Here is a 26,691-nt window from a genome sequence, read left to right on the forward strand (position 1 = left end):
GAAGCCTTTTGGCACCAGGAGAGGTATAGAGTGGGGTCGGCGTGCATGTTGGTACCTGTATTCCCTGGATTTAATGGAGGCCATTATTGCACCAAAAATGGTAAAAGGCAGAGTGGACCCAGCATGCATGTGAAACCTGCACTGGCTGAATTTTATGGTGGCGGTTATAGCACATAATAGGTAGTATTTAGTGTTAGGTTCCCATCTTATAGAGATTGCCTTGACGCCAGCAGACGGGCCCTAATAATTTTGTACAAAATGTATTTGCCAAGAATCTCAAATTTACAAAATAAGCGTAGCATTAGCACCAGAATATTTTCTGTAACTATGTCATTATTGTACATATAATTTGTGTTTGCAGAGTGCTGCTGCATTGTGTTTTTTTTCTCTGTGTTTCTAGCCATGGCCACATGCACCTGTGCATTGGGATGTGCTGACTGACCCCCTTTTTCTTGCAGTTGTACCCTAATGTACATATATAATGCACACAGTAATGTGATGGTACAGGCATAATACACATAGTGATGTCCCACTACGTGGATAATTCATACAGTGATGTCACAGTGCGGGGATAATGCACTCAGTGGTGTCACAATACATGGATAATGCACACAGTGATGGCAATTTACAAAGATTCACACTGTGATGTAAAGGTACAGAAATAATACGCACAGTGATGTCACAGTACATATATAATATACACAATGCTGTCACATTAAAAGGATAACACACACGGTGCAGTCAGAATGCAGGGATAATGCACAAGGTGATGTCCCATTACAGGGGTAAATCACATAATGGTGTCATAATGTATGGGATACGTATAATGCACTATTCTATACAGAAAAAAAGGAATCCCTAACAGATACCAGTCCAATAGAAGCCAAAAAGATATCTACTTGGCCCCTGCAGGTACATGAGGGCCAATGGGTCACTTATCGTATGTGTCTGGAGCTTTCCTGGCGCATAAAGTAAACATACAGTGCTAATGCAGTGTGAACAGGAACATTCTTCTCCACGTTTTATGTGCTTGATTTTTTTTTAACAGTTCTCCTTATTCACAACATGACATCACCATTCTGTTCAGTTTGCCCATGGATGTCATCTTACACTGTCACTACCTGAATGTCAAAGAACACTTCAAAGCCAACCAAACCTGGGGACTGAGGACCAGTTGGAGACTGGGACCAAAAAACATAGACAGGGTTCCCTGAAGACCTAGACAGGATAAGATCCAACGTAGTTTTCATTGCTGAATAAGTCTCAGAAACAAATCCTTTTGGGGACCAGGAGTCTCCTTTCTCAAATTAACATGGACATACTTGTCTTCTTAGAGTCTGTGCCCAAACAAGTGTCACCTTTTTACCTAGGATATTGGTCCCTGTCTCCAATTAGTCCTGCAACCCCTTTAGCTAGTAAAGATTGGCGCTCATGCAGAGAATATTTGTCATATTTGTGGATAAAACAGGTGTGATGTCATAGGTGATGATAGGTAATTAGATGTTCTGGTCTGCTGAGGTATGCCAACAACCTATGTCATGTCCTGTCTAGGTGTTAGCTAATTCTTATAAATATTCTGTTGGCATCTACCAACAGACTTAAAGTGAGAGATTCTGGGGCAGCAGATAAAAAAACATGAGATGGTAGTTGCAGTCCATGCAACAAGGCAGTCATACAATTGCCAGAAAATCTTGAGGAAGCCCAGTCTAGGTTAAGAGAATGAATCACAGCTACCCTGCTGTCACAGGTTCTGTAATTAATTACTGGTGCCTCTGTTATCAGAAGAATGTAATCTCCAAGCTTATTTGAACCTCTGCTTGTCATGTAACCTCCATGTTTTATTTCAAGTAAACCTCTCCCTCTCTGACTCTTCTGTTTCTTGGATTTCAGTTGAGGGTTGCACCACACTATATCACAACCTCGTTCAGAATGCAGTAAAGCTCTGTACAATTCTATTTTCACTGTGGCACACACTGGAGAATGAGAAATACGGCCACTGTGAAGGGTATTACTGAAAGCTGCACCCATGTGGGCTACAATCCTTGGATGCTTTCTCCCCGCTCCACACTATGATCTGCCATGTAAAACTTCCTACTCCTCTCTGCTGCTGCTGCTATCTCTCACACTAAGGGCTCATGCAGATGAGGATGCGGATCAGATGTGGACCTATTCATCTCAATGGGGGTGAAAAAGATATGGACAGCACATTTGTGTGCTGTCCACATCCAAAAGTCCGTTCCGAAGCCCCACAAAAAAAAAAAAAAAAATAGAACATGTCCTATTCTTGTCCGTTTTGCAGACAAGGACAGGGCATTTGCGGACCAGAACAAACGGCTACGGTCGTGTGCATGAGCCCTAAGCAAGGGAAACCGGAACAGTGCTCTGACAGATTTATCTCCTATTATGCAGTACCAGCAACTCGGTGAAGGACTTACACACACTTTGCAGAAGTGAATGGTAGAAAAGTTTTAATGAAGACTATTTAAAAAGTTGCTTCTTTTTACGTTTAGTAAGCAAATGAACAATAAAGAAACAAGTGCAAATGTGTCCTTAGGCTTTAAAGATTTTAAATAAAAAGCTGAGCTCTAACTAGAAATTAAAAGGCACTAAAACATTAAGAAAACTTGTCATTCATAGGGAAGGATAAAACATCTAGGCTGTGGGTGTCTGATCCCTGGTAGTTTACCCTAACCTATGGTGGTCCATTTTGGATGACCCCTGGTGAATATGGTTCACTGATCTATAGACACACAGGATTCTTCAGCACACAAGTGGCTTATGACTAACGTTATCGAGCATCTTCTAATCAGTGTGACCAGGCAGTCTGACGGAGATAGCAAAGTCTGAGATGTATACAGATAGCAATTAGCTATGTTTTTATAAATGTATACTACTGGATGACTCAAAAACATGTAATACTCTACACAACATTTGAACGAATTATAGGTATGGAATATTTTTGGAAGAAAGCAGTCTTTTTTTTTCTAATTCTGTGTAATCCATTGAATCTACCTGGGTAGCTTTATATACTGAAATACATTTTTTCAAATTATTAAAGACAGATTTGCTCCATATTGATTAGATCTATGGACCGCAATTTCAGTAAAAAAAAAAAGTTCTAACAAATAATGATTCATGAGTTTCAAAATGGACTTCCAGATGACACCAGTATCCAACAGAAATGAGGGATAGAATAATCTACATAAGACTGGATTCACACATTCAGTTTTTAAGGATGTTTTTTGTAAGCCAAAACTTAGTGTATCAGAAAATAGTACAAGCCTACACAGGTACTGTACTTGCAACAGATTTTTTTTCAAAAAACTATTGGTGCCTTACAACCTCAATTGGGATGTTTTGGTGGTAGGCAAATGGAAGCCCAATTCAGATGAATGGGAAGGTCACAGAAAATTCTCCAACTAATCTGCCAAATAGCAGAAAAGCTGGGGACCAAGGGTATAAGCAAGTTTCAGCAAAGCATAATGCGGGGAATTTTTGGTGTCTGTATTAACGGGAATGTGCCACCTATAATTTTTTTCTGCCAGTTCAAACCAGATAGTGGTACAAATAATTTTTTACATAATTTGCTTTTATTTCTGATTGCAGATTTTTTTATTCTATTTCCTGGACATGATTATGGGCGCAGCCTCTTGCTTGAGCTGTTCTGAAGGCCTCTTTCACACGGGTGTCACGGATTTGGGCCAGATAGGATGCAGGTGCATCGCGGGAAAATGCAAGATTTTTCCGCGCGAGTGCAAAGCATTTTAATGCGTTCTGCACGCACGTGAGAAAAATCGGTATGTTTGGTACCCAAACCCGAACCCGGACTTCTTCACAGAAGTTCGGGTTTGGGTTAGGTGTTGTGTAGATTTTATTATTTTCCCTTATAACATGGTTATAAGGGAAAATAATAGCATTCTAAATACAGAATGCATAGTACAATAGGGCTGGAGGGGTTAAAAAATAAAAAATAATTTAACTCACCTCATCCACTTGTTCGCGCAGCCCGGCTTCTCTTCTTTGAGGAAAAGGACCTGTGGTGACGTCACTGTGCTCATCACATGGTCCGTCACATGATCCATCACCATAGTGATGGATCATGTGATGGACCATGCGATGAGCGCAGTGATGTCACCACAGGTCCTTTTTCTCCTGATCATCAAAGAAGAAGACAGAAGAGAAGCCGGGCTGCGCGAACAAGTGGATGAGGTGAGTTAAATTATTATTATTATTTTTTTAACCCCTCCATCCCAATTTTACTAAGCATTCTGTATTAAGAATGCTATTATTTCCCCTTATAACTATGTTATAAGGGAAAATAATAATGATCAGGTCCCCATCCCGATCATCTCCTAGCAACCATGCGTGAAAATCGCACCGCATCCGCACTTGCTTGCGGATGCTTGCAATTTTCACGCAGCCCCATTCACTTCTATGGGGCCTGCGTTGCGTGAAAAACGCACAATATAGAGCATGCTGCGATTTTTACACAACACTCAAGTGATGCGTGAAAATCACCACTCATGTGCACAGGGGACCTCACTGACTTCTATGGGAGAGTCTTCTAGGCATGCTGTGTGACCTGTGCAGAGGTCATTGTAGAAGGAAGGAGTAAATAAGCTGTGACATTACCTATTGTGAATGATGGATACTCTGTTATCTATATATAGGTGATATCTGTCATTGTAATGCTGCCTATAACTATAATAAGATGACTGCTGAAAGTATGTACAGACTAAGAAGTGCTGCGTATTATAAGGTTGGTGGCTAGTGCGAATAGTAAAGAATTTTAGGAATAATTTGAAAGGGCATCTGTCAGCAGTTCTGTACCTATGACACTGGCTGACCTGTTACATGTGCGCTTGGCAGCTGAAGGCGTCTGTGTTGGTCCCATGTTCATACAGTATGATGTTTTAGTATATGCAAATGAGGGGCATCGCCATTACATCTGGATGCCCTGCTCTCTCTACAACTGCCACACCCTCTCCACTTTGATTAACAGGGTCAGGCAGTGTAAATATCATTACTAGAGATGAGCGAATTTCTTAAAAGTTCGATTTGGCTGATTCGCCGAATTTCATAAAAAAACGAATTACTTTGTCACGAAGCGCATTTTTTTTTAAAGTAGCGGGTGCAATGACAGGGAGTTGCGATAGCACCGCCCCCGTCATTGTACCCCCAAGATGACGCATCCATACATAATCGCGGCATCTGAGTGTAAAATTTATAATAAAAAAAAATTAAATTATACTTACCGCCTCCATTTGCTCGCAAAGGGCCGGCCGCCGCCATCTTGCTTGAAGATCTCGGCCGAAATCCTGTGCGGTGCGAGATTACATCATTTCGCCGGCTGGCGTGGTGACTTGTTACGTCATCACGTCAGCCGGCGTGATGATGTAATCTCGTGCCGTACGGGATTTCGGTCGAGATCTTCAAGCAAGATGGCGGCCACTCGCGAGCAAATGGAGGAGGTAAGTTTGAATTTTTTTTGTTTTTTATACTATTTCAGGTTAAATCGATTTGCTGACACCAAGAACGAGGAAATTTGGCTTCTAGGCGATTCGCTCATCTCTAATCATCACGCCTGGCGCTGTCAATCAAAGTGCAGAGGGTGCAGCATTTTCAGAGAAAACAGAGCCTCTAGCTGTAACGGTAACGCCCCTGTGACTCTTGGAGGCTCATTTGCATATATTTAAACATCATTTTTCTCAGCAATGCGGGCACATATGAACATGGAACCACCACAGATGTCTTCAGCTGCCAAGTGCACACGTAACAGGTCAGCCAGTGTCATAGATACAAATCTGCTGACAGATGCCATTTAAAGTATAGCTAATGACATCGAAAATTAAAAATAACAACAAAAAGTTTTAAAGAATAGCTGGTGTGCCTCTTCATAAGTTAAATGCCTGATTTGGCAGCGCAGACCTTATCAAGACTGACGTAGCACGAGCCGGTGTGGATAAATCAGGGCCTTTGTGTGTGTGTATACCTTCAAATAATACCTGCATATAATACCTGCATAGATACTTACTTTTATTAGCAATGCAAACTAAGTAATTAACTTAATTAACAAGTAGATTTTCTACCATGAATTCTGATGTTTTCAAACTGTGCAGTAAAATGTTTAATTTTGCATATAGAAATAAGGCTAATGAACTGAGATTAAGCCATAGCTAATTGAAATGATGACTACATATGATAATTTGAAGAAGGCACCAATGATGTTCTCTGGATCATTTCGCCTTCTGTGACTATAACGAAGGACATACATTCATGAGCAGCCATTGATGGTAATAGACTTATTCCAATAGGTTTCTAGAAACAGTATTCCCTGTTTTCATTACAGACGCGCTGATTATGCAGTTTCTATCAGTTTTCTTAAGAGATTCTTGAAACATATGGCATCTCAGAAAGTTATTGCGTTTCATGTTTGTCAAGAATCTGTTTATCTCTACATATGAAAGCATTATCTGTTTTTTCACTATAGGCTGTAAGTCACTGGAAAGGATGGTGGCAGTGGGAACCAGAAGACAACCAAGTCATGTATATTCAAGGTCCTGCTTAGCCTAGCAAGGATACAACCTTAGGCTACATTCACACGAACGTATTTTGTTTCTGTGTCCGTTCTGTTTTTTTTTTTGTGGCTAGGATGCAGACCCATTCATTTCAATGGGTCCGCAAAAAAAACACCATGTGCTGTCCGCATCCGTATGTCCGTTCCGTAGCCCCTCAACAAAAAATAGAACATGTCCTATTCTTATCCGTTTTGCAGACAAGTATAGGCATTGTTACAATGGATCTGCAAAAAAATCAGATGCCATATGGACCTCATCCGTTTTTGTTTTTTTTGCGGATCTGCAATTTGTGGACCGCAAAACAAATACGGTCGTGTGAATGTAGCCTTAGAGGTCAGGAATCACAGCTGACATGGCTCTTGGAAGCCAATTGTGCAATCGGGAACATGTATTCATGGTAGCTTCACAACCATCTGATTGTTGGCAGATCTATCAAGACTGTGTAGCTCCATCAACATACTTAAAATAGTTTCCTCATTAACAATATCACCAGGATAGGTTTTCTATGATCATTGGAGAGTCTGACCGATCCCAACCATTCATGACGACAATGGTCCCTGAGTCCTATGCATGAAGAGAAAAGTAGTGTGCATGAGTGATCACTGCTCTGTTGACTTCTATGAGACTGCATAGTACTGCACTCAGCTATATCTGGCACTCCTATAGAAAAGAATGGAGCAGCGGTCATGCAAGCACACTGCTAATGAGATGAATCAATTCGCTCATCTGTAATGCACCCCATTGCCCACTTACAGATAGGACTTTGGGACCCCTGTTCTCTGGATTGCTTGAGGTCTTAAGGATTGGACCCCCAGCGATCATACATTTGTCAGCTGTCCTGTGGATCTCTGATAAAAGTTGCTAATGGGAAACCTCTTTAATGAATTTTTTCCCCCCAAATCTCAGTTAAAACAACTTAATACTGAGGTCAACAACCCTAATAACAGTTCCACCTGTTGGAGAAATTTGTTAAGTCTGTCATTACCAGAGTGTACAACAGGGGTCACCAATAAACAGTCCCCCAGCATTTCGTACATATAACATCCCACCAAAGGAAATCAGCATTGGTCAACAAAGTCCTTGTAGACCATATGAAGAGAGATCATCCCAAATAAAACTTCCAAATATACCGTATTTTTCGCCCTATAAGAAGCACCGGCCCATAAGACGCACCTAGGTTTTTGGGGAGGAAAATAAGAAAAAAAATATTTTTAACCAAAAGGTGTGCTTTTGGTGGGTTTGGAACTAATGGTGGTCTGTGGATGACGGACACTGTTATGGGGGGATCTGTGGATGACGGACACTGTTATGGGGGGGATCCGTGACGGAGACTGTTATGGGGGGATCTGTGGCTTGCACTGTTACAGGGGGATCTGTGGCTGGCACTGTTACAGGGGGGGGATCTGTGGCTGGCACTGTTACAGGGGGGGATCTGTGGATGGCACTGTTACAGGGGGGGGGTCTGTGGCTGGCACTGTTATATATGTGCCATCCACAGACCCCCCACCCCATAACAGTGCCATCCACAGACCCCCCAGCCCATAACAGTGCCATCCACAGACCCCCCAGCCCATAACAGTGCCATCCACAGACCCCCCCAGCCCATAACAGTGCCATCCACAGACCCCCCCAGCCCATAACAGTGCTATCCACAGACCCCCCAGCCCATAACAGTGCCATCCACAGACCCCCCCAGCCCATAACAGTGCCATCCACAGACCCCCCAGCCCATAACAGTGCCATCCACAGACCCCCCCAGCCCATAACAGTGCCATCCACAGACCCCCCCAGCCCATAATAGTGCCATCCACAGACCCCCCCAGCCCATAACAGTGCCATCCACAGACCCCCCAAGCCCATAACAGTGCCATCCACAGACCCCCCCAGCCCATAACAGTGCCATCCACAGATGTCCCCCATAAAAATATCATCCACAGACCCCCCCCCCCGCCGCTCCAGTATACTAATATAAAATGTCTTATTCAATTAATAGTTATTAAACATGCCCCCCAACTCCTAATAGTACCGTACATCCTAACCGCTTCAGTACAACGCAGGCATGCAGGTCGGGCGGCCGGCGCGTCACTTACTGACGTCACTTGCCTGCGCCGCCTGCTTCATTCATAAAGTAGGCGGCGCAGGCACGTGACATCAGGGAGTTACGCTGCCGCCCGGCCTGCCTGTATTCTACTGAAGCGGTTAGGATGTACGTTACTATTAGGAGTGGGGGGGCATGTTTAATAACTATTAATTGAATAAGACATTTTATATTAGTATACCGGAACGGCGGGGCTATAGTACACTGACTGCACCGCCGCTATTGCCGGCCCCCAGCTCCTCCTCCCAGTCCCTCCCCCGCTCGCAGATCGCAGCTTGCGATGTAAAACTGCCAGCATTTGCCCCATAAGACGCAGGGGCATTTTTCCCCCATTATGGGGCGAAAAATACGGTACTTCTGACCACTAATTTTAGGAACCCAAAAAATTGGAGATGACAAAGCTTTCACTAAATGAATAGAGGAAACCACGTGCACTCTGGAGGATTCAAATGTGCCAAGTGGATTTATTGTGGTACAAACAATTCAAAATGTGAATAAAGTGCCAAAAGTATTAAAAAATTAAGGTAAAATTGATAATTGAATCACAATGGATTGCCCCAATTGGGCATAAATGCTCCAGTTTTGAGAATTTGATTACGCCGTATGTTGTCCAGTAAAGCTGTGATATCTTAGAAGATGTTTTGGTCATGAGAGATCTTTTTCAATAGATCGCTGTAATATAAAGAATCGGGTAAGTATCTAGGGCGTACATAAGTATATGAAGGATGAAAAAGTGGTTACTAATATTCACCTATATGCATATACATATATTTATCAAATACAATAAAGCTACTGAAAAAACCTATATTCAGATCTCATTGTAATCATTAACCACGAGGCTGCAAATAATCCCAAGGTACGAGGTGGAGAGGATAAGCATAGGTAAGTTGAATATACAGAATAGTGGGAGCAGTAGTATATAGTGTGGTCCACCGTAATAGCCAGAAGTTGGAGCCAGGTCAGAAGGTGTATGGGAGACTCATCAGGCTGCAAGATTAGTGTGTCGTCATGGCTGTTAAGAGGCGAATGTTTTGTTTAGAGCTTGCTAGACTGTGGTGAGCGTGTGTTTAAATACTTAGTATACGCGCCGGGACGCCAGCACAGGCGTGCCGGTATCTGCACATTGGTGCATGCGTCGTGTGGGGGACAGGTTTGCGACAGCCATCTTGGATAAGGGAGCACAAAACCTGGCACATGTGCATATGTGCCATGTGAGGGAGAAGTCTGCAGCGGCCATCTTGGATAAGAGAGCGCTTGTGTAATGTGAGATGTAGCGCTAAGGGGATAAGTGCCTGCGTGTTAGTATGTGTAGATATGGAGATGTTAGGAATGGGAATGGGAATGTGTGGTGGGAATAGATAAAAGGGAGTAGTGGTGGGTGATGGTAGAAAAGAGAGGAAAGAAAAGAGAAGAAAAAAGTGGGAGAAGAGAGGGAAAAGAGGGAAAAAAGGGAAAGAAAAAGGGAAAGAAAAAGGGGGGGGGAGAGAAAGAAGGGAAGGAAGAGAGAGGCCCGGTACCTCATACTATCTTTGCTGGAATTGGGAAATAATTCAGCGAGTCTGGGGAAAAAAATGAAAAAACATATTATACTAAAGACAATGGAGAGTATATGTCTCTAAGTACACGTTTTTGTCTAGATTGGCATAATATAGATTACATTATATAATAGAAAATCATATTCCGGGTAGAACAGGGTACAATGAATTATCTATGATGGAAAAACGTCATATTCGCCATTGAGGACTTTGGGGGCCAGTATCTCAAAGGAATGGATCCAATAGGATTATGTTTTCTTTAGAAGTCCAATCTGATTGCCGCCACGTCTGGGTCTCGTTACTAGTGATGAGCGAGCACCAAATTATTTGGGTGATCGGCCCAAACATATTGCTATATTCGTGTGCTCGGCTGAGCACCCGAGTATAATGGAAGTCAATGGGAGACAACCAGGCATCTCCTGCTCGGAAGAGAAGAGGGTGTCTGGTTCATAAAAAAAGGTTAGAAATTGATGGAAACCCCATGAAAATGGTTTGGAAATAGCATTAAGAGAATAGCTGGATGCATCTTAGACTCCTATTATGTACAAGATACAATAGACAACCACACAAAGGCTATATGCCAAAAGCCAGGTATGTGCAAGCCATCAATCTATCCATAAGACAGATAACAGCCAGCATACCTTACAATGCCAGCCTTGTGCACTATGAGATATTCTAAACCAGCTCTCATCTGACTGAGAACCAGTAAACCTCAAAGTTATTTTGCATCTGTTGGATGGCTTGGGTGGACCTGCACACCTAGATCAATATCATTAGGGCTACAAAAAGTTTTCTGATTGTCCTAACATAATTTTCAATAACTTTTCTATACAGTTTTGTCATGTAAAAACACATTTGCATAAACATGGACATATGGGAAAGACATGCAAATAAGCAGAATCTGCCTTGTTTTCTGCTGTCATAAGACTATGAAAACTAATAGATGGCGCTATTGAGTTATGAACAGTGCCCTCAATTGGTTTCACAGTCTTATGACAAGTCTAATATTTTTGTCAGAAGACTATGAAAACCAATAGAGGGCGCTGTTCATAACTCAATAGTGCCATCTATTGGTTTCATAGTCTTCTGACAAGAATATTAGACCGAGTCTTATGACAAGCTTATTAGTGTAGCCTTTTGTATGGAAAATTCACGATAAAAATTTGCGATTAGAATATTCGCGATCTACACTAGGATGATATCTGACACTGGGAAAGCTGGGTGATAACTCAGTGATAAAATCTGACACTGTGAAAGCTTCGAGAGGCCAGGTACCTCATACTACCTTTGCTGGAATTGGGAAATAATTTCAGCGAGTCTGGGAAAAAAAATGAAAAAACATATTATACTAAAGACAATGGAAAGTATTCATATACACTCACCTAAAGAATTGTATATGAATTAGGAACACCATACTAATACGGTGTTGGACCCCCTTTTGCCTTCAGAACTGCCTTAATTCTACGTGGCATTGATTCAACAAGGTGCTGATAGCATTCTTTAGAAATGTTGGCCCATATTGATAGGATAGCATCTTGCAGTTGATGGAGATTTGAGGGATGCACATCCAGGGCACGAAGCTCCCGTTCCACCACATCCCAAAGATGCTCTATTGGGTTGAGATCTGGTGACTGTGGGGGCCATTTTAGTACAGTGAACTCATTGTCATGTTCAAGAAACCAATTTGAAATGATTCGAGCTTTGTGACATGGTGCATTATCCTACTGGAAGTAGCCATCAGAGGATGGCATTCTGTTTACGCCAAATTCGGACTCTACCATTTGAATGTCTCAACAGAAATCGAGACTCATCAGACCAGGCAACATTTTTCTAGTCTTCAACAGTCCAATTTTGGTGAGCTCGTGCAAATTGTAGCCTCTTTTTCCTATTTGTAGTGGAGAAGAGTGGTACCCGGTGGGGTCTTCTGCTGTTGTAGCCCATCCGCCTCAAGGTTGTGCGTGTTGTGGCTTCACAAATGCTTTGCTGCATACCTTGGTTGTAACGAGTGGTTATTTCAGTCAACGTTGCTCTTCTATCAGCTTGAATCAGTCGGCCCATTCTCCTCTGACCTCTAGCATCCACAAGGCATTTTTGCCCACAGGACTGCCGCATACTGGATGTTTTTCCCTTTTAACACCATTCTTTGTAAACCCTAGAAATGGTTGTGCGTGAAAATCCCAGTAACTGAGCAGATTGTGAAATACTCAGACCGGCCCGTCTGGCACCAACAACCATGCCACGCTCAAAATTGCTTAAATCACCTTTCTTTCCCATTCTGACATTCAGTTTGGAGTTCAGGAGATTGTCTTGACCAGGACCACACCCCTAAATGCATTTAAGCAACTGCCATGTGATTGGTTGACTAGATAATTGCATTAATGAGAAATAGAACAGGTGTTCCTAATAATTCTTTAGGTGAGTGTATATCTCTCTAAGTGCACATTTTTGTCTACATTGGCATAATATAGATTACATTATATAATAGAAGATCATATTCCGGGTAGAACAGGGTACAATGAATTATCTATGATGGAAAAACGTCATATTCACGGTTGAGGCCTTTTGGGGGCCAGTGTTTTAAAGGTATGGATCCAATAGAATTCTCTTTTCTTTAGAAGTCCAATCTGATTGCTGCTGCGTCTGGGTCTCGTTACCTGTTCGATAATCTGAAACCGTAGCTGAGAGACGTTATGTCCCGCCTTTTTCAAGTGATCCGGTAGTGGAAGCCACGTTTTTTGGCAGCGTATGGTGGATTTGTGACTGGCTATTCTGTCTCTGATTGCCTGGGTGGTTTCGCCAATGTACATAAGGCCGCATGGGCATATAATTGAATAAATCACAAAGTTGGAGTCGCAAGTCTAATAGTCCTTAATTGGGAAAGGACGTCCAGTATGTGGATGGTGTATCACATTGCCTTTTAGTACATTGCTGCAGCTTGTGCAGTGTAGACATGGAAATATGCCTGTCTTTTTGGTGCCCATAAAAAGTTGTTTTGGGATTCTCTTTTGACTCCCTATGTCTGCCCGTATTAGGTGATCTCTGAGGTTTTGGGGTCTTTTGAGGCACATTAATGCTGGTGATTGGAATTCAGTGATCTGGGGATATGTGCGTTGTAGTAAGAGCCAATGTTTCCAAATAACCTGTTGTATCTTGGGGACAGTGGGATGGTATGTATGGACAAATGCTACTCTATTTGTGATGGTATGTGCCGTGGTGTCCTTTGTTTGTTGTGCCTTGTTGGCTTCTTCTACTAGGATATAGTCTGGATAACCTCTATTAGCTAACTTTTTCCACATTGTTTCTAATTGCGTTAACTGACATGCAGAAACAGGGACAATGCGACATACTCTGGTGAATTGGAATTTAGGTAGAGATTTTTTGTGTTTTGTTCTGGCAACAGCATTACGAGGATAGCTGGATGCATCTTAGACTCCTATTATTTATGACATACAATAGACAACCACACAAAGGCTATATGCCAAAAGCCAGGTATATACCAGCCAGCCAGCCAGCCAGCCAGCCAGCCATCTATCTATCTATCTATCTATCTATCTATCTATCTATCTATCTATCTATCAGATAGATAGATAACAGTGGCAGCCTCATGCACTATGAGATATTCCAAACCAGCTCTCATCTGACTAAGAACCAGGAAACCTCAAAGTTATTTTGCATCTGTTGGATGGGTTGGATGGACCTGCACACCTAGATCAATATCATTAAGGCGACAAAAAGTTTTCCGATTGTCCTAACATAATATTCAATAACCTTTCTATACAGTTTTGTCATGTAAAAACTAATTTGCATAAACATGGGCAAATGGGAACGACATGCAAATGAGAAGAATCTGCCTTGTTTTTCAGCTGTCATAAGACTATGAAAACCAATAGATGGCGCTATTGAGTTATGAACAGCGCCATCTATTGGTTTCATAGTCTTCTAACAAGAATATTAGACTGAGTCTTATGACAAGCCTTTTAGTGTACCCTTTGGCATGGATTTTTTTTTTGCATGAATAAAAATTTGCTAGGTGTGCAGGTCCACCCAAGCCATCCAACAGATGAAAATTACCTTTGAGGCTTACTGGTTCTCAGTCGGATGAGAGCTGGTTTGGAATATCTCATAGTGCACAAGGCTGCCATTGTAAGGTATGCCAACTAAGCCTGTCATCTGTCTCCTGTTTGTTCACTCCCCTTTTTCCCTCTCCTTCCTTTTTTCTTCTTTTTTCTTTCCTCTCTTTTCTAGCATCACACACCACACATTTCCATTCCCAACATCTCCATATCTACACATACTAACATGCAGGCACTTATCCCCTTAGCGCTACATCTCACATTACACAAGTGCTCTCTTATCCAAGATGGCCGCTGCAGACTTCTCCCTCACATGGTACATGCACCAGGTTCTGTGCTCCCTTATCCAAGATGGCCGTCGCAAACCTGTCCCCCACACGACGCATGCACCAATGTGCCGATATCGGCTTCGCCTGTGTCTTGGCGCGTATACTACGTATTTAAACACACGCTCACCACAGTCTGGCAAGCTCTAAACAAAACATTTTCCTCTTAACAGCCGTGACGCCACACCAATCTTGCAGCCTGGTAAGTCTCCCTTACACCTTCTGACCTGGCTCCCACTCCTGGCTATTGTGGGGGACCACACTATACACTACTGCTCTCACTATACTGTATATTCAACTTACCTATGCTTATCCTCTCCACCTCGTACATTGGGATTATTTGCAGCCTCATAGTCAATGATTACAATGAGATCTGAATATGTTTTTTCAGTAGCTTTATTGCATTTTATAAATATATGTATATGCATATAGGTGAATATTAGTAACCACTTTTTCATCCTTCATATACTTATGTTCGCCCCCAGATACTTACCCCATTTTTTATAATACAGCGATCTATTGAAAAAGGTCTCTCATGACCGGAACGTCTACTAAGATATTGCAGCTTTACTGGACAACATACGGCATAATCAAATTCTTAAAACTGGAGCATTTATGCCCGATTGGGGCAATTCATTGTGATTCAATTATCAATTTTGCCTTAATTAATACTTTTGGCACTTTATTTACATTTTGGATTGTTTGTACCACAATAAATCCACTTGGCATATCTCAATCCTACAGAGTGCGCATGGTTTCCTCTATTAATATATATGGACCTTGAGCCGTATACCGCAGCACTTCATCAAATAACGCAGGTGTGCACATTCCTTTTTTTCACTAAAGCTTGCACTAAAGGCTTGATGCTCTGGCTAATATTCATTAGGCTACCCGTTGAGATGTCTCAAAGTTGGCATTTCTGCAAAGCATTTTCCAAAAACTATGAGATGGCAGGTTAATGGTATAAATCAAAAACTTTAGAGGAATTAGTGGAGTCATTTACACTAGACGTGCTCCTTATTTTATGAGGTTGAAGCGCAAATCCAAAGTATATTTTGTATTTTATACATGCACAGCAAGTCCCTCGTATACAGTATATGTTACCACCATTAGGCACTTTTCAAAAACTTTTCCAAGCATCTTGTATACAACTAGGCAAGCCTACTGTACCTTCACAAACACCCTATGCCAGATCTTCTTCTTATCACCATTCTGGAAGGCAGAAAAGAACATGGGTGATTCACCAGAGCCTCCAAATGTGACCTCCCATTTTTCAGTTACAACCTACTAATCCAAGGTATACCCTGCAATACGCTGTAAACTCTCCTGATTTTTCAAGCATGATATTATCAAGACTGTGACAGTTGGAGCGGTACAGAAAATGTTCATCAGTGGTGGTTCTTGGACACCCTCGGTAGCACATGTTGTGGAGCCGAACAGTGATTATAGGAATGCATGGGCGTTCAGCTACCTGAACTTAGGACTGCGCAGAGTATTGAGCAAACGTCAGCACTTACCAACTCTGAAACTGGTAAATTAGGGTAAAATAGGCCCTTCCCCTGGGAGCTCCCCCAAACTGTGCAGGGCCACCTATTTACTAGCTTATTTTCTGTCGGGGACAGCCCAAATTTGGAAGTACTGTCTCTGGGACAGTCCCTGCAAAAACGTGACTGTTAGTAACTATGCTGGCGCTCATATAGCTTTGAATCTCCTTGTTACGAATTTTAGCAAAAGCAAAAAGGAACCAAAAGCCCCAAAGGGTCTGAAAAAAGCATGGGTTCTGTGGGGTTACAACAGGCATCACATGATCCCTCTCAGCCAGTCAGCAGCTCTGAAAAGGTTTATGGTATACACTCTACAACTACTACAAAATCGTCGACATGAGCAGTATCACAATTCTTTTCAGAGGTGTTGGCTGAAAGGGATCACACCGCATGCCTTATTATGTCTGTGCCAGGTGGATTTTCCCGATTCTGCGTTACCCTTCAGTAATCGTTTTGACTGCATGACCAAAATGTCCTTTCTCTGTAATGTTGTCAATGTTCCTTATTTTAAAAGGTTTGCCAGAGTGACAGTATCAGCCAAAGAACTTCTAGCAAAGAATATCTGCCCTTCATTTTCACATATTGAAATAAAAACAAAATTGCATTATTTTGTAAAATGTCAGTGTCAATCTCACGAGGCATTAATCTGCCTTTATTGGTTTGCCATTCTGAAAGGCAACATAAAAGCTGGATTTTCAGTAGACGGATATTGTGACAAGAAAACAAAATGCAACAAAACCAAGTTTTTTTTAATTTTATTTGAGAAATGTTGCATTTGAAAACACAATATGACAGAAAGCACTTATATACAACCGCAGCTGGGTGATATTTTTGTTAATTTTTTTTTCTTCATTTTTTTGGTATAATACAATTTTACCATACATCCACTTTTTTCCTGAAAAATATCATATTTTATTAGACAAAAAGAAAAGACTCCCCTAGACAAAAAATACAGCTAAGGCACAATTTGTTAGGTTAAAATAAAAACATTAGGGTAGTGCAATAAATTGTTAAAAATCACATTCTACTACGAGGAAAATTCAGACTTTTTAACATTATTTTTAAGACCGGGCAAATTTAAGACATTTTTTTTTAAATTCATAAAATACTCCTTTAAATAAATTAGCAAAATATCTACATCTTTCAGTGTGTGCCATTTATTTTATCTCTTTTTGACACTCATATTTACATTTTGTACCCAATAGAATTACAAAATTTTACTGTACAGTTTAATGCACAAGATGACTTGTAACAAAATAGTTAAGGTACGTTGCTGCCAGATTCAAAACAAAAAAAATTGGTGGTTGGATGCAATATAAGAAACATCTGTAAAATAAACACGATACTATGAACCCATCTTTAACCCTTTCCTCTTGTAAACCTTTACTTGGGTATTTTATGGGTTGGGTACACCGAGAAGGGACATCTAGGCAGGATATCTTTCAACAAAACAAAATGTAAATTCACATATCGTATATCATGTTGATTGGACACATGTCAATATAGGCGTACGTGTTGTGCAGAGGAATAATATGACTGCGTTTAGGGGTTCTGTTGGGTTTTCCCGAAAGTTTTTAAGTATTTTTTCATACCAAGAATAGTATAGTCTGCAGGACTGTTCTTTATGTCAACGATTCTGGAACCCAGAGTGATCCCACTAAGGCCAAATGGATCTATCAGTGTCCATTTGGATCCATTGGGAGACAGGTCCTTGAAAGAGGTCATGACTTTGTTGCCGACAAAAGCCATGGTGCTATTGTGAACAGAGCTTTTTTTGTTTACAGAATTTCCACCTAAATTTCAATTTAGAAAAATCTGATTAATACGCCAACATGGGATGGTGAACATAACTGTTGCCAGGTTGAGTTCTGAAAAGTGAGTCCTCCATATAAAAATGCCATATTATCTCTCATCTATCTCTATCCACTGACTTTTCTGTAAAGGAAAAAACTGCATAACTTGATTCACTCAAATGTAGGGTGACCTTCAAAATCAATATCTAACTTAGGCTTAAACTTCAAACATAGCTCAACTTTGCCAGAGCAAAGTTCACAACAACACAGACATTAGCTATTGAAACTGCTGAAGCTTTGAGAAATATAAGTAAGACTACTTTCACACTGGCGTTTTGGCTTTCTGTTTGTGAGATCCGTTCAGGGCTCTCACAAGTGTCCAAAACGGATCAGTTTTGCCCTAATGCATTCTGAATGGAAAAGGATCCGCTCAGAATGCATCAGTTTGCCTCTGTTCCGTCTCCATTCCACCATTCCAAAACGCTGACGAAACTGACACACAATGTAAGTCAATAGGACGGATCCATTTTCTATGACACAATCTGGCACAATAGAAAACGGATCCGTCCTCCATTGACTTTCAATGGCGTTCAAGACGGATCCGTCTTGGCTATGTTAAAGATAATACAAACTGATCCGTTCTGAATGGATGCAGATGGTTTTATTATCTTAACGGATCCATCTGTACAGATCCATGATGGATCCGCACCAAACGCGAGTGTGAAAGTAGCCTAAGCTTTAAGGACACATTGAATGCATATTTAGCCAGTAATGCAAGTACATCTTGAGAATGTTTAGGGAGGTTTAGGTTCTACCAAATCTTTATGATCTAGTCAACCAAGTCAACTTCCAATATTCAGATATTTCTGCATTAGGGTGCATTTACATGACCGTATATGCTTTGCACTCTGCAAATCACGGATACGGCCGTGTGCATTCCGCATTTTGCGGAACACATACGGCAAGCCCTATCATAGAAAAGCATGCTCTAGCTTTTTTGCAGGGCCGTGGAATGTAAGTACAGATGTGGACAGCACATGGTGTGCTGTCAACATCTTTTGCAGCCCCATTGAAATGAATGGGTCTGCATCTGATCTGCAAATTGCGCAACGGATGTGGACAGATAAATACGGTTGTGTGAATACACCCTTAAATTGAATATGCAAAAATTATAAAATTTGGTGTCCAGCATTGATATTTATTTTTATTTTAAATTTTCCAAATCAGGTATCAAACCGTAATGTTTGCGAAAGGATCTGGTATTTTGCTGAATTCTAAATCATGGACTCAATGTATCAATAAAATGTTCTTGGGACTCATTTTCTAACCTTAAAACCTGGATTTTCTAACCTATTGGATAGGTGATAAAATATGTGATCAGCTGCCCAAACCCCTCTGGTTTGTAAAATGAGGGACCCCAATCCACTGCCACCACTCGCTCAACCATAGACTTTGTCTATAACAACAGTCAATGTGTCTGTATCCCTTGTCCTTCAGCACATGAGCACTTTCTAATAAAGACTGTCGAAAGCACTTCAGGTGAGCCCCTTGGATTAGTTGTTTCCCTTCTGGTGGATTTTGCATATAGCGGCAGTTAAGCATACATGTTCCTGCTCCATACAACTTTTTGGGAGATACAGACTCAATCGTACATTTCTTTTTATATACCTTAAATAAGCAAAAATTGCATAAATTCAATATGCTGATGTTAAATTGTACAATAAAACGTAAAGATCTTAAGATTTTCTTCATGATTCTAAATAAAAAACGTAAAGATATTTAGGATTCTCTTTCTAAATGGGAATGTTTTTAGGAAAAATGACTGGATATAAACTTTTTGGGAATTTTGGAAGTTTCTAGACACAGAAAAGGTATTTAGAATGAATTCAATGTAAGGCCACACCTCAAAGACATAAGACTTAAAAGACAGCACAATCCCTAAATGTATCCTATACGGTAGATAATACTATACTAGCACTGTAATATACTTTATTAATAAACTTTAGAGATTTCTCATGGCAGACAAGGCCAGTTCTGCCAACTATCGGACAGTTTCGGTCACCCCATAGACACTGAATGAATCGCCACTGTGCATGTTTGAGCAACACATTATTAACCCTTCTACTTACTGCAATAGTGCAGTGCAGAGGAATGGAGGGTTCAGCACATCCGTTCTAGTTTTTTTTTTGTTAGTTTTTTTTACAGTATTTGAGATTTTGGGGATTCATACTCTTTTTTTTTGTTGTTGCTGCATTTTCATTATTTACTATAATGAGACAAATTTCAAAATAGAATTTTATATACATTATGCCATTTTTATGTCTTCTTTTCCACAATGGACATTGAATAATGAATATTTCCGTAATGAGCAGTAGATAATCTGACAGATAGCTATTCTTGGGGAGGTACTAAGATCTGTCTTATCTCTTTCGCTTTCCCTCTTCTCTTCCCACTCAGGGGAGGGGGTGGTGAATGGGTGAGTGATATATTAATTATACTGTTTGTGTGGTTTCCTTTGCATTTAAGGGGTTTTACCGGATTTTTTAACTGATGACCTATACTCTAGATAGGTTATCAGTATCTTATCGGGGGAGGGGGGTCCAACACCCGGGACCTCCCGCTGATCAGCTGTTTAAAAAGGCACAGTAGCGCAGCAGCCTTCTTGTAGCTTTGACTAGGCCATGTGACGTCACGTTCCTTGGTCTCAAGGCCTGGGGGCAGCTCAGCTCCACAGGATAGGTCATCAGTTAAAACATCCTGCAAAACATCTTGAAGAAGCAATATAACAAAAAAAAAAAATTTTTTTAAATGAGCGGAATATGCTCAATTCTGGGAAATTGGATGTATGCCACACTTACAGTATATTAAAGGCTTAAGTACACCACTGTTATACACTAAAACAGTACTTTTTTCAGAATTTTTCACATGTAAAAAAAATTCAGCATGTTCCATCAGATTCCATATTATGGACGCATTGGTCTTCATGTGTCCGTGTACAGGTTCTGTGCACATTGCTTTTCTCATGCACGTACTGTAGTTGTGCCATGGCATTGATGCCTATTGTAAGCTATTAGGTACTTCACTTTAGCTCTGGTTGCTCATCTGATGGAAAATACCATTCCCTGGACAATAAGCCACATTGATCCAACACATAACAATATACTTTCAACAAAGAAAATATACAAAGGATAACACTATGTTTCTTGTTGCAAATATATGACTTTCGGGAGCTTTTACATCTGTTCTGATACAAGCAGCCCCCTAACAACCACTGGACAATCAAGGTAATAAAAGAAACAGTACGTTTTACAACATAAGCAAAACCAGTTGACAATGTTATAATATACAAATAGAGCACTGTAATCAGCGCCAAATAGATTCACTCTGTTATCAGAGAAGCCTGTACAGTTTCTTGCTGCTAGACGGCAAGGTAACATTTTAACTCTTCCAAGCTTTTCCATAATGAAGGTGACAAAAACAAAGAGATGGTTTGCATAGTTTATACATTCAGATAACTTTATGCTAAAGCGGAACGTTGCCTTGTCCGGATAGTTGTGAACAGAGAGGTAGCTCTGGTGGTAGCACCCACGGAGGGGAGAAGAAAACAGCTTTCACGCTAGACCACAATCCGGTCCATATGATAGCAGATGCAAAAAATTTTACAACAGAATGACTAAGGTGACATATTACTGCCCACTGACAATTCTCTACAAACATTTCTTGTATCATTCCATAACTTCTACAGCATTTGGGACTGGAGAAGTTCACAGCAGCTCTTGCGAAAGGGATGGGGCCATCTGGACCTTAAGCTCCAGTCAACAATGACCTCTATGGGGTATATACACCTTTCTAGTAGCCTCATTGTGACCATTTTAAATACCTGTGTAGACTTGTATTTCATGGGATAAGTCATCTAACATTGGTTGTACGGTATAAAGGTTCACTAGATGGTAAAGATGTGGGTAGATGTAGGTTGGATCTGGCCATATGTTAAATAATTTTGACAACATTCTATCGGCTCCTTATGTCTGATTATCAGATGGGTTTCCATGAGGTCAACATGGCCGACAGAAATCATTCCTGAGTCCCTCATACACATTCAGTTTGGCCAAGCATATATATTTGCAGTGGGAAGAGAGGAGAACGCTGCTGCCAGACCTCTGGTGGTGGCTTATCTCCCAGCAGAACAAAGGGATTGGATGTTAAAATACAAATCACCCATTCTTTTTCTCCCCCAAAATCATATGCTGAGGAATAGTTGGGAGTTCACCATACACGTTAAACTGTCTTGTCAAAAACGGCAGGTTGAGCCACCATATGTGATCAGTAGACTTCCAATGATCACACAATGATAGCTTATACTAAGGCTAGACCTTCAATGTAATTCACAACTAATGAGCTTGATAGGGATGGGTGAATACAGCAAAGTTTACATCGCTGCCCTATCTTTGAGGTTGTAATGAGCTTGATGGGTAAAATTAATGTGAAAATGACTTTGTAAGGCGTGGTAAGTACAAACTTACTTGTTGACTTTTAGTCTTACTTGGGATTCACTTAGAAAAATATGTTGGGTTTTCATAATTTAAAAAAAAACTGACTCCTTTAGCTTAAGTATATAGTTGTAATCAGAAAGTATTATAATTTTACTTCAAAACATATCTGATAGAAGAAATTCCATCCGCTGACTCAGAATCTCCATTTATCCAACAATGGGGTACCAAAACAGCTTTTGTTGATGACACAATCCCTTAAAATTAGACAAGGGCCAGTAGATTAGACAAGGGATTCTAGCTCTGTAGACATATTTATCAAGGTTTCTAACACAAAGAACAGCCTAGATGCCAGTAGCAACCAATCAGAGCTCATTGCCCATTTGTTAAACTGCTCTGGGAAGATGAACGCTGGACTGTGATTGGTTGATATTGGCAAAATGGTCATATTTTCTTGGAGTACAGTTTTGATAAATTGTGTATTGTTGATTGGTTTGATAGAGGAGATCAACATGAGATCTAGTAATGTGGAGACGTTCTCTGCAACAGTAATAACTTATTCAAGGGAATCTGGCACCAGTGACCTCCCTATCCAACTGTTTTCATTGACACATAGCTATGGTTCACCTGATTAAAACAGTTTTTCTTTTTTTGTTCCAAGGCTCTGTTCCCAAGTTATGATACTTTACCTTAATATTCCTTTGGTTAATTGAGGGCGTCACCATTGCTCTTGTTGCACCAAAGCTCTGGTCCTTTATCTGGTTCGCCCCTCCCTGGCTGCTTTGCCAATGACTGGCCATGTAAATCAAAGCAGCTAGGGAGGGTCTGGTCACAGAAAGGTGTGGAGCTTGGGTGCAACAAGAGAAATGATGATGCCCTCATTGAACCGAAGGCCTAATTAGCATATTTAGAAAAAGTATCATAACTCGGGAACGGAGCCTGGGAACAAAAAAAAACAAAACTGCGTTTTAATCAGGCAAATAACAGCTATGTGTCTATGCAAACAGCTGGTTGGGGGGGTCACTGATTTCCTTTAATTATTGGATATATTTGACGTGTATGTGGAAAAAACACTTTATCTAAAATCAGTCAAGGCATATCTAAGTGTGAACAGATGTTAAATATGTCGTTAATGAAAACTATGGACGGCAAAAATACAAATAAACAGGGAATAAAATTCTCAACATGACCAAGTCTATACTCGCTTGTAACAAAATAAAATGCAAAGCGCTGGGCCTTTACTGAAGAAAGGCAGTTGTTAGTAAGATAAACTTCAAGCTGCAAAAGCAGCACTTACTAATTAGTCACTGACTAAAAATATAAATAATAAATATCTAGAATACTTCATTTACCTACCAATGTGTTACTATCTCGCCAGGCGAGGCTGAACTATAGGTCACAGCCTTCCAGCTCGTAAGAACATGGCGCTAGCACAGCTAACACCTAAAGAACTTCCCGTTCCATCTATAGGCATCATATGATCATGGCATATGGAACAAAACCAGAAGGGTTACACTGGTCTGGTTGATAATTTCTCATAGAATAGCTGTTTTAGCTTGAAATCAGGGACTATCATATTTATAAGGGATTTCAACCTTGCTACGTAGATGTAGCATTACATCAGTTCCCCGATACCATAGTAAATAGGTTTTATGCAAGTTCCAATTTGAACTGGAAAATTATTCCCAGACTTTCCATTTTTAACACTGGTAATCCATAGACTACTGAGGTCAATGAACAATCAATGACCAAGAGCTCATGGTCCAATGTAGAAGATGCTTCTGGCAGTGAAGGGTCAAATGCTTAAGTGCTGGAAGCTCAAACTTTTCTAAGAAGCTGTCTCACCGAATCCTTGGAGATGTCACATAAGGGAAAGGAAGACTTATCTCTCTTTGGTCCACGATAAGGAAATAAAAAACAATAATGAAGTAACTACAGGTTTACCAGTAAGTATTCACCACAAAGGCTTTGTTTACCTTGCGCCTTTCAAATTTCACAGCCAACCCAAAAAAATAAAAATTCACCAAAGGCTTTTACGTAAAAGAATTAACCAATGAAACGGTATGAATGATGATACCTAATATGTATTATGTCAGAGAAACTTAAGGCTTGGACTACATGATAGACTTTGGTGGATGACGCTCAACAAGTACTATGGACATTGCTTCAGGATGTCATGACATGGCTGTCTCTTTCAGGCAGCTGGGACTATTTTTCAGTTAAATTCACTAGGAAGTCCGAGAATGGGGTAACATTCTGTTACCCCAACATAGTTACTTGAATGGCACTTTGTAGCCTACAAAATCATACACATACGGTAAATGAAGAATATATTTTGAAGGCTGACTCAATACTAATTGAAATTTAGTTTTCCAGTTTCCATGAAACCAACGATACCACAAATTTCATATTAACTAGTAGTCTTGAAGATACCAGAATTACTGATTTGAGCAAATTCCTAAGCACTAGTCTCCCCAATACTGGTCTAGCACAGAAAAAAATGCCAAATATTTCCTACCATAAGGGCAAGTACGGACAAAGACTACAGAGGACTCTTGAGCCAGAACAGTATCAGGGCCTCTTGCTCTCTAATATCCCAGTATTGAGACCCCCCTTATGTCTCCCTAAAAATCCAATAGTAATTAGGAGATATGAAATTCATGAAATAGATAGTAGGAAGATGCTTCTATTGTGGAAGTGTGTCCCCTTACCCAAAGGGCCCATGTGCAGCTGCACCAGTTGTACACATGTGGTGTCAACCCCACATGGTTTCCTAACATTAACATCCCAACAGAGTGTGATGAATGAATAAACATTGTGGTGCAAGGAACACAAAATATGTGGTAGCAATGCCAACCAGTTAGAGAGTTTTAATTCAACTGGACTTTGAAAAGCTGGCACATGGTGCACATGTGCAATGCATACTGCTTAAAATCTTTAAAAGTTTCCATCCTATAACCCTTTGGCTGCCAGAGTTGTCTGCAATGCCATTTGGGACTTCTTTGGCAACACATGAGTCATTAAAAGGCCACCTTTTGCTATAATTTCTCACAATGTAATGAAATAGCCACGTTCTTGACTTTACATCTGACATATTCCTTTTTTTTCAGAACACTGCTAATTAACACTGACAAACACAAAAAAAAATACATGAAGGTAGAAAAATAGAAGGTAATTGTGCAAAGGGAGAACGGGGCTTTCCATGACTCAATTACAAGGGAAATATTTGCGCATTCGAGCCCTTGGTGAGTGTCTGCTGTTGGTGCTCTGCCAATTGTAGGGAAGTGCTATCAATGCCAGTCTGACCATAAAGCCTACAACGGAGAGCAGGAAGGACTTCTGAACACCTCTAGGTGACTCCTTTGAAAAGCAGAAAACCCTATAAATTGAATCTATTCTTCTTAACATTGGTCAATTTCCCTTTTAAATCCCATGCCATTGAAGGGTTCGCCAGATGCTACCTCAAACGCCCATCATGTTTGAGAAGTCCAAGTTCTGATTTAGGGTCAGGGCTAAGTGAACTCCAGGCTGTCTGAGAACATGACTGCATGACTGGACATGAGGACGGTCCTGTTGTACAGATGTCTACTGCTGACCACATGTTTGTAGCCAAACTGTCAACCCAACTTTCCAGTTTTGACCCTATAAGTGCTGCATTCTTCTTGGCTTGTTCCACTTGATTTGAGTTTATTGGTATGTTCAATACTGGATTCAAGCCTTGGAAACTCTGCTCCATGTATGCATTTTTTGGAGGTCCTCCATGAAACTTGGCCACATCATCTAAAATGAAAGAAAACATCTTGTTAGTTCTGAATACTAATGGATGCAATCTTTTTTTTTATAGAAAATGTGTTTACTAACTGGAATGAATCCCGGTCCTCTGAATAACATTGTGAAATAATGTTTCTCCCAAAGTAAAAATATGAGTATCTTGTCTAAAAGGTTATTCCTTTCTTTACATCATATCGACAGAATATGCCATAAATGTTCAATAGGTGCACTTCTGAGACTACTGTACCTTGAGAAATGAGCAAAGTCTTGCTGCCATGAATAAAGAGATAGCTGTGCATGCAAGGCTCTTTCCATTATTTTCTATGGAACTTCCAAAAACAGCCAGGCCTGCTTACTTGCCTATGTTTGGAACTACCTTGGAGTGAATGGTAGAGTTGAGCAAGTGTGGCCACTTCTTCAATCACTAAGGCAGCGAGATGAGGCCACATTCTAGAGATAGGTATGGGTCCCTAAGGTGGGACG

General features: G+C 40.7%; 1 protein-coding gene across 1 annotated transcript in view; it reads right to left on the reverse strand.

Annotated features, from left to right (window-relative positions):
- Positions 1 to 23,846: 23,846 nt before the first annotated feature.
- Positions 23,847 to 26,691, reverse strand: part of XYLT1 (xylosyltransferase 1) — a 324,653-nt gene continuing 321,808 nt past the window's right edge. The window contains exon 11 of the mRNA XM_040439450.1: positions 23,847 to 26,217. Coding sequence (XP_040295384.1) covers positions 25,895 to 26,217 — 323 coding nt within the window. The 3' untranslated portion in view covers positions 23,847 to 25,894. The remainder of the gene's footprint in view (positions 26,218 to 26,691) is intronic.

The sequence above is a fragment of the Bufo bufo genome, chromosome 7, assembly GCF_905171765.1.
Source record: "Bufo bufo chromosome 7, aBufBuf1.1, whole genome shotgun sequence".
Lineage (NCBI taxonomy): Eukaryota > Metazoa > Chordata > Amphibia > Anura > Bufonidae > Bufo > Bufo bufo.